Source organism: Brassica oleracea, chromosome C6 (genome assembly GCF_000695525.1).
Source record: "Brassica oleracea var. oleracea cultivar TO1000 chromosome C6, BOL, whole genome shotgun sequence".
NCBI lineage: Eukaryota > Viridiplantae > Streptophyta > Magnoliopsida > Brassicales > Brassicaceae > Brassica > Brassica oleracea.
The window spans coordinates 34804500-34817025 of NC_027753.1; the positions used below are offsets into that span (position 1 = coordinate 34804500).

Here is a 12526-nt window from a genome sequence, read left to right on the forward strand (position 1 = left end):
AATATAAGGCGGCTCAGCCGACCAATAAATAATAAACAGAATATGAGGCGGCTCTGCCGACCAATAAATAAATTAAATTACTAGTAAATAATATAGGCGGTATTCCGGCCATTATAACATGATATATAAAAAATAGTAGAGGCGGTATACCGACCATTATAACAGGGTATAAATGATACAAATAAATTTTACCGAATCGCAGAGTGATCGTGCTGATAACGTGTTATAAAAAAACTAGAATTTTATTGTATCGAAGAAATTTAAATAAGGGCAAAATTTTATACCCGTATGAGAAGATAACACTGATAGCAAGAGAGGATGTGTTATTAGAAGAAGAAGGAATGGTGTGATTACAATCGATCGAAACGATCGTTTATATAGAAGAGAAATTCACTGTGCAAATAGTACAGCGGGCCCCATATCTTTTATATTTTTCAACGTTTGCGGCTAATCTTTCATAACACTTATTTACTTTTCTATATATAATTTTTTAATTATTTTATTAGGCTAACAACAATAAAATTAGAAATCAATTAAAGATTTAAAAGCCTCATCTATTTACAATGTTTGCCATCAGAACCAAGCCAAAATAATCAGTCCAAAAACAAAATTATATCATTCACTTTTTCAGTTTTTGTATCCAACAAGTTGAAACCGATACTCATCCGAATTAATACAATATAAAATTATTAGCAGTCACCATATAAAATTAGGATCAATCAACATAACAAAACATATACTGTATATGCTAGAGTATTTGATAATGATATACATATATGTGGAGATAAAGAGGTTTTTGATTCATTTGGTTTGCCAAAAACAAAACAAGAAAACACAAAAGCAGAAAGCTTGCTTTGCTTTGCTTTAGCTTCTTGATTATAATTTCTATATTTTAGTAGTTTAAGAAAACATTATGATTAAAAAAAGGAAATTAAAAGCAAAAAATTATGAAACAAAAATGAAAATAAAATAAAAATTATAATAACGGCATTATGCATAATATTTTCAATTCATTAAGAATACTTTTGTAATTGACTACTCTAAAATTAACATGAAAACTAAAAGTAGAAAACTGACTTCTCAAATAATATTATAGAGATATAAAGACATAATTTTTTGAATTGTATAAAGATTTAATTTAAAAAAATCTCTCACATTTGTGCATCCAATTGTTTTCATATACCGTAGATTATATTATATATTTTTCATATACCGTTACTTAATATTATATATATAGTCAAAATATAGTAAAAAGGATATACCATTAATGCATTTGAAATCGGGTATACATGTGTATTCTTATCATACTATGATTTCCGTTAGTCGTATTAAACCATTGCTAATCATGCGTTTCATAGCACGACATTGTTCTCCAGAGTGACCTGTTTGCGAATCTCCGCATCCAGAGCCTGGACAATGTCTTTCTGAAGCTTGATCTTCTCCTTCACAGAGGATGATTTAGTTTCCACAACCGCTGTACCGTCAACTTCTAGGGAAGTTCCACACCCTAACAAATTACCCATTTTATCTGATACAAAACAGATTCGAATTAGTTTTGAGAAAGAAGAAGAAAAAAAAGCAACCTGAACAAAAAAAACCGGGAACCTGATGATATAGCAAGAAGGAAACACGGAGTGGGTAGATTGTAGCTTTCTTCATGATTATAAGGAGGAGGACTGTGCGCGATCAAGAGAGCAGATGCATGGTGAGATTTCAAGATCTGGTCAGAGTTGAAAAACACACGAAAACTCTGTAAACTAGCTTTGATTTCTCAAGGGAAAAAAAAGTAACAAGTCAAAGTGCAGTATCTAAAGCCATAAGAGGCAAGGTAACAAAAGACCGGAAAGTATCAAAAAGAAAAAAAAAAGGATTTCAAAATCATGAGAATTCCTTCTATCTCATGAGATATTTTAAAATATTTTGGAGAAAAGTTCTCATGATTTTGATTTGAGATCCCCAAAACAAGTTTTAATTAAAATAATTAATTTTTAATATTTTGAAATTGTTTTAATGATAACATCCAATTAAGATTTTGCTCTTAATCTCATTATTCAAATCAAAGATTAAAAGATCCTTTATGGGACCAAAAAGAAGTAGGGCCCACTTCATTTTTTAAAAGAAAAAGAAAAGAAGTAGGGACCCACTTCATTTTTTAAAAGAAAAAGAAAAGAAAATTACAAACTAATATTCATTGTAATTTTTTTGTTTAATGTTTTACTTTCCTTTTCATGTTATTTTTAACTCTACGATACGGAATCCTAACAAAACTATAACGAAGTAAAGAGATAAACTACACTCATATATGCCTTATACCAAAGATTGATTCTCCTAATACTGTGAAAGACTACAGGCCAATAAGTCTTTCTAATGTGGCATATAAAATAATATCAAAGATCTTGGCAGATTGGTTAAAACCTTGGTTAAACAGTATTATTACGGAGAATCAATTGGCTTTTATCCCGGGTAAATTGATCACTGATAACGTGCTCATAGCACATGAACTGATGCATTCCCTGCGTACAAAAAATCTGAAAACAAAATATATGGCCTTAAACTTGACATCTCAAAAGCATTTGATAAAGTTGAATGGGGATTTCTTATTGCAGTAACGAAGCAGATGGGCTTCTGTGAAACTTGGTGCAAATGGATCCACACATGCATATCAACTGTTACGTTTTCAGTACTGGTGAACGGAGAGCCCTCAAAGCTCATCATGCCAACTAGAGGAATAAGACAAGATGACCCTATTTCACCTTATCTTTACATTATATGTACTGAGGGATTATCTGCGTCAATCAAGAACAACATTAGATTGCACCTTCTTCATGGATACAAAGCATCAAGAGGAGGTCCATCAATCTCCCACTTATTCTTTGCTGATGACTCCTTAGTATTTTGTAGAGCAACAGAGGAAGAATGCCAGACCCTAATGAACACGCTTAGCGAGTGCCAAAGAGCCTCGGGACAAGCCGTTAATTTTAGCAAATCTGCTATAACTTTTGCCAAAGGTATTTCTCAAAATATTCAGGATAATCTCATTAAGATGACATGAATAACAAGGATAGGAGGTTTTGGGAAATACTTAGGGCTCCCTGAGAAAATAGGTCGTAAGAGAAAAGATGCCTTTGAGTACATTAAGCAAAGAATTAGAAATAAGCTTGATAGTTGGTATAATAGGTTCCTAACTCCGGCAGGAAGGGAAGTCTTACTGAAGGCAGTAATAACGGCTTTACCAACTTATACAATGACCTGTTTTCTTCTTCCAAAAGGGTTAATAAAAGAAATTACGACTATTATGAGGAACTTTTGGTAGTCGGGACAGAAAGATAGGCAAAAAATACCTTGGGTTAGTTGGAAGAAGATTACTGCATTAAAACAAGAGGGGGGTCTAGGGATCAGTTATTTGGAAATATTTAATTTAGCTCTGCTAGCCAAGCAAGGCTGGAGAATCCTAAGGAATCCATCCTCCTTGTTGACGAGAGTGTTAAAAGCTAAATATTTTAGGCATACTGAATTTTTGCAGGCTCCTATCTATAACACGGCAAGTTATGCATGGCGGAGCATACTGCAATCAAGAGTAATCCTCCAAGAAGGAATCAAATGGGTAGTGGGAGATGGAAAGAAAATAAGAGTGTGGGAAGATAGATGGCTCCACTCACAACCAGCCATTCCAGCTCAAGGAGATGGTCAAAGCTCTTTCTCGCATATAAAAGTCCAAGACTTGATGCTTCAAGGAGCCAGAGAATGGAATGTGCAGTTGTTTAATAGCATAATGAGGCAGGAAGATGCAAGATATATTCTGAACATAAGATTAAGTTCAACAATGAGGCAGGATACTCCAATTTGGAACTATACAAGTACAGGCGAGTATAGTGTTAAGTCAGGTTTACTATCTATGCAATCAGTTATCCACTATCCAAAGATCAGGGCAGCAGGAGAACAGGGGACTAAAGGTTGACTTGAAAAAGTGTTGTTCCAGTATATGGTCACTGTCCCTACCGCAAAAGATTAAAACCTTCTGGTGGAGAATAATGCATGATGGGCTACCTGTGGCTGAGAACTTGAGAAAAAGAAACATAAAAATAGATCATGCTTGTCAAACTTGTGGAGAGCATCCTGAAACTCAAGATCACATGCTTTTTCAGTGCAGGGTGGCAAAGGAAATATGGGCATTGGCTCCTACAAGCTTTGGCAACGAGGAAGAAATGCAGCCTCAATCTCATCAAAATGTAAGGATGCTTATTTCCTTGGTTAAAAGAGATAAAAGATAGCTCCTTAGCTTTTATATAGCTCCTTGGCTTCTTATGTCAATTTTTATACATGTAAAATGATTAAATGATATTCAATTTCTCGCATCAAACAACTTGTACAATATGTTAGATATAACACCGGGAATTCAATATCTTATCCATGACACGGAGGTTATTTATAACAAAATTTAAACATAATAGAGAGCTTTAGATATCCAAAGACATGCATTTACATTCAGTGGATTTTGCTTTTCGGACCAAAAAGCCTACTTCAGCAGTCTCCCATTGACACTGACGACATACCATACACTCTCACACGCATTTTTTCTTATTTACGCCATACAAATAAATGGCCAACAAATATTAAAGAGACCCTCATTTTCTTCTTAAGAAAATATATAATACAGAATTCACACAGGACTTTCTTCCTGATTAATAAGCAATGGAGCTTTGTTTTCATCTTCTTCGTGAAGATGCATAGGTTTAATGGCTTTTCTTTCTTCCATTGGATTTTGTTTTTCTTCGGTTTCCTTCAGTTGTCCCCAAGAAACTGAGTAATATCCAACACCACCTATGGCTGCTCCTAACACACTGCATTCGTGTACCAAATATAGACTTAATACTCATGCATAGTAATCACATGCGAATAAATAAAATCGATTATTGATGAATATGTTCACTGACTTGCCGTAGCGAAGACTGTTGACGAAGAAGCTGGTGCCAAAGACTGTTGCCCAAAAGATACCAAAGGGTTTGAATAATGGTACGTAATATGGTCCTTTCATTTGGGCACACTTTACTTGTATGCTTGGTCGTATCACATTTCCGAATATTCCCTGTTTTTATATCACACATCATGATAGGTTTGTGAGCTATTGATAACTTGCTTCTTTTTTAGTATATAATTTTTTATATTACCGTGGCGATAATGAGGAAAAGATCGAAGTTAGGTTCGATCTTCCATGCACTTAGGTCTCTTTCCATAAACAACGAGAATATTATACACTGAATAGTCCCGACTATGCTGTAAAACGAAGCCACTTTCATAACGTGTGGATACTTTTTGACCGTCCCTTTCTGCCAAATATTATAAAAAAAGTTGAGCTTAAAATCGAATAACATGCACAAAGATGGTCTCAGTATTAGATGGTTTATATTATTGTTGAACATACCTGAATAACATTGAAGAGGGAGACAGAAAAAAAAGCGGCGGCCAAAAAGATACAGCCGAGGAACCAATTGTTGGGGATGGTGTAATAGACCAAGAGTTTAGGGATCGATTTAAGAAGACGAGTTGGGGAAGGAGACGAAGCTGGTCTTATGAAGGGACCTTTGTACATTTCTTCAACAAATGCTCCACTAAATGAGATTATTGTTCCCAACACTTTAGCCCTCGTGCTCGTGTTTCTCCAATCCAGCTTGCTCCTTCTATATAAACATAGGTAGGTGTATAATGTATTTGGAGATAGTTACAACTACGTAGATTTTGAAATGGTGAGGATAGATGGTTTACCCAAGAATAAGGTTGAGCAAGAAGGAGAAGGAAGGAATGAGTAATCCCATTGCACATACCACTATGGGTGAGCTGAAGCTTAGTCCCACAAATGCCAAGTTTTGGAACAGAAATATCCTTCACATATTTAAAATGTTTCAATACAACCAGTGTATGTGTCTATGCATGAATAACATTTTAAGTACGTTAAAAATGCATGCTAGCACTAGCACGTGTGTGCTAGCAAAAGGGCACCATAATTAGACACAATGCCATGCAATATTTTATTTATTTTTTATTATATAACAAAGAAAACATGGTGTGCGATGCATGGGCTCACAAAGAAACGTCACGATGTTGGAAGATACCATAAAATATCTTTAGGCCTAGTTGTTAAATTATAACCGATAATGGGCACGCAGTTTTGGAAATCCATGCATACGATGATATAATATTCATCAAACCATTTGCTGGTTGATACGTATACAAGGCTTCGTAACATATATCTCGTATTATTCTCTTGGTTTTAGTTAGGACCGTACCTCATATTATTATATTCCAAAGAAACTATATATTGGGAAAGTCTGGCTCCTAAGTCTATACTCTAGATTTATAATAAACAGAGATCATGATGTATGTACCCACCCGGTGAAACCTAAAAAGAACACACGGACGAGGAGTGGCCGAGAAAAGATAGATTCTTCAGTTCTGCATGAACATCATCAAATGAACCAAAAACTAAAAGTGATTAGTGAGAACGTATTATGACTATTATAAAGTATATGGATCACGTAGGCTAACCTGTCATTCCTGTGGAAGAAGAAAGAAAAAGGAAGCAAAAGAATAGATCCGAAAGCATTTGTGTACACAACGAACACAAAAGGACTCATCCCTCCCGTTATAGCCGTTTTGGCCATTATCGTAAGAGCAATGGTGCATGCCTCCATTATCACCATTGACACAAACGGCACAAACGTTTCCTTTCTACCCTTCACCTCCATCTCTCTCCCTTTTAAAATTTTAAAACAGCACGGCGTTTAATTCCTAGCTCCAAGGATCTCGGGAAATCTAGAAAGATGTGGAGGGAGAGAGAAAGAGAGGTGAAGAAGATACGAAATTACTGGTTTAGTTCTCTAATCATATATAGAGGGAGAAGAATTGTCATTATCTATTTTTCAGATATAACCTTTCACGAAGAGGTGAAGCTACTTTACTATCGTGATGAAGCAACACGAGTGACTCTACCGTTGCACTAAGGGTAGATACTTACGTTATATTACTTTTTATGTATCAGCATGTGTTTAAACATATATCCAAATAGTGTGATGCTATCTAAATTGATCATTTTATTTATGTAGTTACGTCGCGCTTCGTCTTATAAGTATTAAGAGAGCATGATTATTTTGAAAACGTACGTAGGTTTTCCTTATGTATCGTCCGACTTAATTATTATCTTACGCCCATTAATTGGAGACCGATGTTATCATTGATATAATTAAGCATCCTAGCTTCTCATATATAGTGAGGGGAAATTGAGTGATTCAGTGTTTGTTTCCTACCATATTGATTAAAAGTCATAGATATTATGAAGATTAACAAATGATATATCTAACCTAAGCGAACACTATTAGTTTGTATTAGACATCATAAAGTTCAAATCATCCATCAATGAAAATAGTATAGCATCAAACCATTCAAACACAACTTCATATCTAATAATCAAGATGACTATGTATTCACAAAGGCCGGAGATTAGAATAGAATGCCGACTTATAGGTGGGCGAAATGAGAAGAACACTACTTAGTGACTACCCCATATGTTTTTTTTATACTAGCACATATGTTAGTAGTAGTTATATATTAGGATTAGTATAATAATTGCATTAATCACACCCTTAAACACGAACATCGATCTCAATCGATTAGTGATATAGTAACATGCGTCTCACTGCATCGCAAAACTCTTTCTTCCTAACTTAGTCCCTAATTGTGAACGTGAAGTAATATTTTAAGCGCAAAAAACACCAAAAAGAAACGACAACGCATTTGGCTGACATACGCAACGTAGAATCTTGTAATTATACAATCAGCAAATTAATTTATACTCTTGGCTGCGGTTGATTAGGGACCCATATAAGGAAAATATGGAGATGATGGGGTCCAAATTGAGTAATGATAAAATTGATGACTCGACAATTTATTAAAGAAGAATTGAAGAAAGGTGTCATTTCTCGTCAACCCTCCGTTAGACTCCAAGTATTTGGTACTGTAATGGTTAGTGGATTCAGATTCATCCAAGAAAAATGTTAGGTTATGATGATGGTTCTACGTTATTTAATTTCTTCCTAATTCCTACATATTTAGGTCTGACGCTAGGCCGGTGAGTTTCTGATGATGCTTATGTAGACTATATACCCATTCATTATGTAAAACAATAATTCATTGATTTGAATATCATGCAATTTCGAATATATATACAGACATATATATACATAACTGAATATTTTTTTTTTTTTTTGAAAAGAAACTGAATATTTTCATGCAATGGTAAATGCGGTAATATCCTCAATTAATACGTTAATATTAGATATAAATTGGTTTTCATATGGATTTAGAACTCTGACCATTTGTGTCAAATTAAGTGACCATACATTAATTAATGATGAAAGCAATTTATATACTACAAAAATTCTTTGGATTAAAAATTGTATAATTTGTTCGGTCACGCCAAGAACAAATCAATTTATTTATCAACATAATAAACATGTTATTCTATTGACTATTGTACTGCAAATATTTTTAGTTCAACAATTAATCAGAAAAAAACAAAGCTGATTTTTTGTTTAATATAAATACCAATGTGGCTCTTCAATGTGGTATTAAGACCAGGCTATGAGCTAAATTTGGTTAGGTTTACGCTTTGAATACAAGAAAACAAACAAATATTCATATGAAAATTGAGTATAGTGAAGCAAAAATGTTTTGTTTTGTTTGGTTTCTTTATTTATTTTTGTGTAGGATATGCTTGATCTTGCTTATGTAGCTTGCGAACTCGGGTGTTATAAGCTAGACTTTGACATCAGCTTTAAAAGCATATAATTATTCTTCTTAAAAATTTATTTTGATCATCAAGATATTTTTTTTTTAGTTTCTATTAGTGTGGACTAATTTGTTTTTTGAACTTTTGATAAAAATATATTTAATTTTGTTTAAGTTAAAATTGAGTTGAAAGATATAATACGCTCACATTGTTAAATTTTTGTACTTTACTATCATATTTCAACAATAATAGAATTTAATAAAATGTTTGTTTAATAAAAAGTGTATTTTGTTTATGCACCGGCCGGTATAATTATTTTAACTAGATTTTGATCCGCGCTTCGAAAGCGTGGGATTATCTTTTGTTGACATATTTATTAATCTGTTTGTTTGTTCATTAATTTTTTAGACCTACGCATTTAGTTTTGGTTACAATTTGTTTCTTTTTTATTCGGTTATGTTTTGGTTTCCGTTTTTTTTGTTTCTAGTTCAAGAGATATAGGAACCTTTCAATTATTTATGAATTTGGATTTTAGTTATTAGTTTTCAGTTTGGTTTGGATAACAATATTAAAAATCAGCTAATATTTTAGTTCTCTGTTCTGGTTCGATTTCTATTTTTCAGATAATTTTCAATAATTTGTGTAAAAATCAATTAGGGTATCAGATAACTCGGATAAATTAGATGTTCCTGATTAAAAAAATACTTGGGTGATTCAGTTATATCTGGAAATTATGACAATCTTAAAATAATCTTAAATATTTGGATAAAAATTAATAAAATAATCTGATATTTTTGGTAGTTCGGTTTATAGGTAGTAATTTTAGAATATTTGATAATTGGAAAATAAATATTTAATATTTTTAGATACATAAACTATATCTTAGTACCCATTTGATTTTTCGGTTTGGTTCTGATTTGGTTTCCGTTTATCTGTTTCAAAGATACATGGACCATTCATATATTTCTAAACATCGATTTGGTTTCGTTTCATATTTTTTGCTTGGTTTCGTTTTTGGTTCTATTTTAATACTACGTTTTTGGTTCTCGATTTGGTTAGAACAAAACTAAATATAAAATTGTATATATTTAAGAGAAATAAAGGCTTAAGAGTACTTACATTCTCATATGCGAAGATGATATCCATTGTTTATCATGATGTAGAAATGTATTGCTTATATGAGTGTTTTTTGTTGGAATTGTGCTGTTTAAAAATCGTTAGGTAAGTTTGTATTTATAATTATAGTGTAGCTCAAAATTTTTAGAAGGCCAACAATATTCCAACGAATATTTGTATAGATACAATGAAAGTTGATATATATTGTGGTTTCAATAATTTAATAATCGTAACAATAAGTTTAAGTTTTTTTTACCAATAATTAAGTTCATATATATTAATAGATAATATAATATTTTAATATATTTGTAGATTGTAATCAATACCAAAATAGTGGAGCTAATCATATTTGTGTAGATTTTCTTTTATTTTATTTTAAATTATTACAACATTATTATTTGAAAACTTCCTTGTTACAAGTTTCTCATAAGCAATATCTTTGGTGATTTAGTGTTTTAATATTAATACTTAAATATATATGTTGTTACTACAGAACCTTTATGAACACTATTATCCTTCCAAGATATTTCTTCCATTCCTTAAACTGTAACCTCAGTTCTCTGACCACACTCTTATGAGTTCTTGTATTCCTCATTTCCAGAAACTGAAACCACAATTTCTTTTTTCCCCAAACACTACCTAAGTAATCAGAACTCATTACAGAGCCAAGTATCCAATAATAGCCCAGAGATTTGTTGAATAAAGCTGCAGAGTCTTCCAAGTACGGCTCTCTATTCTGAGATTTAGATGAGATCATTCCCTTGCTGACTTAATCGCAAAAGAGTCATAACAAAATCGAAAATCACCATCATCCCCTACAGTTAAACCAAAGAACCTTGAAAAGACCTCAAATATGGATATCCTCTTTAAAAAAAAGCGAGTCTCAAGGCATCTCGAAACCTATGAATAGAAGCTTCAAATCTCTTATAGTGCCAAAAATCTTCAAATGAAATCTCTATTTTGCTTTAGCTTCACTCGGGTTTGGACATCCCAATCACTGATCCGAAGTTTTACCACACGCTAAACTTTACGAAGCCCCTGTCTCCTTGTAAACGTGAAAGTACCTTTGAGATCACTTTTAATGGAAGTGATTCTCGTATCTTCACCTGGCCTTAATAATGCAACCAGAGATTCTAGAAAATATTGATGCTCAGCGAAAAGATCTCTCAACATCCATTAACTCGCCAGAAGACAAGGACAAACCCCCTGAAACACCAATTGAACCTCAAACAAAACCTCTGTCGTCAACTGTGAGGAAACCTTAGAGAAATCGCTTTCGTAATCACTTCGTGCAAAACCCCTAACTTTGATCTTCGTCTTCCTAGAAACGTCAAACATATGGTTACGATTGATATCGCTAATACAAATAATATAGATAGTTTTTATTTAGGCTTTTATGATTTAGTTGAAATGCCTTGAGAAATAAGGCAATATTTTGTTTGTTGGAATAAAAAGATTTCGTGGCATATACTATTTAACTAAAAGTATAGGTTTAAATGAAGAGAAATTTACTCAAATATACAATATTTTAGGATAATTGACTAGAACCATACAAATTTTTTTTTATTACTGACATTTTTTAAATACCAAGCGTGCCCTTTTTTATGTTATGAGAAGAAACGTATTTACAAAAATGCCATTACTTTTTAATGCCACATAATCAAAAACCCGGCGCCACGTAGGAATTCAGTTCTGTGTTTTCATTAAGTCGGCCGTAAAGAGCTATATACGTCGTTACGGTTGAGTTATTGCTACGTTGCGGCTGAATTAAACAACGCGGCTGACTTAAGAGAAAATGGATGACTTAAGAACATAAAGCAGCCGTTAGTTACGGCTGATTTACAGAAATCTGGCTGATTTATGGGATAACGGCTTACTTACGTACACAAGTTACGGCTGACTTATACATCGGCGGTTTGATTTCTGTAAAATTTGGCTGAGTTGTAGTTAAGACACGGCTGAGTTATGTTTCCATGGCTGGGTTAATGAACATCGACTGGCTGAGTTATTGAATTTACGGCCGACTTATGAGATGTTGTTACGGCTGAGTTTTTTGTAATCAGCCGTCGTTGGATGAATTAATAGTAAACTCAGCTTAGTTACGGCTGACTTATTAGCGAAAGATTAATTACTAGAATATCATTTGTTTGACGACTGATTTATTTGACAATATGGCTGACTTAAAATTTTCCATCCTAATTACAGCTGATTTATTAGCGAAAGATTAATTACTGAAATAGTATCCACGTTTCGGCTGACTTGCATTGTACATGAGGGCTAATTTATTTAGGCTGAGTAATATATTCGTTTGGCGGCTGACTAATCGATTTTCCATGTCATATGCCATGTCATCAATTCGGATTTGCCATGTCATCACTAATGTTACAACAATAAAATAAGGGTCTATGTTATTCTTCATTCTTCATCTTCTTTATCTATCTTCTTCAACTTATTCTTTATCTTTCTCTGAGATCTTATGGTTCTGGTAATTATTGTCTCCGCAACTGGGTCTGAAAACATAGATTTTTTAAAATTGAAAATCTGAGACAGATCTACTACAGTCGTCGTCATTTTTGATGATGGTCGGTTAAAGAAGAAGCTTCCTCTATGTATGGCGGTCCTATATCC

General features: G+C 33.2%; 1 protein-coding gene across 1 annotated transcript; it reads right to left on the reverse strand.

The window, feature by feature from the left end:
- Positions 1–4437: 4437 nt before the first annotated feature.
- On the reverse strand, positions 4438–6836 carry LOC106298229 (WAT1-related protein At1g70260-like). The gene is made up of 7 exons (XM_013734309.1): positions 6544–6836; positions 6388–6450; positions 5764–5880; positions 5423–5678; positions 5169–5327; positions 4935–5086; positions 4438–4841 (listed from the first exon to the last, which is right to left on the reverse strand). Exons 1-7 carry the CDS (start codon positions 6741–6743, stop codon positions 4661–4663), a joined length of 1128 nt encoding a protein of 375 aa, XP_013589763.1. The 5' UTR covers positions 6744–6836; the 3' UTR covers positions 4438–4660.
- Positions 6837–12526: the final 5690 nt, after the last annotated feature.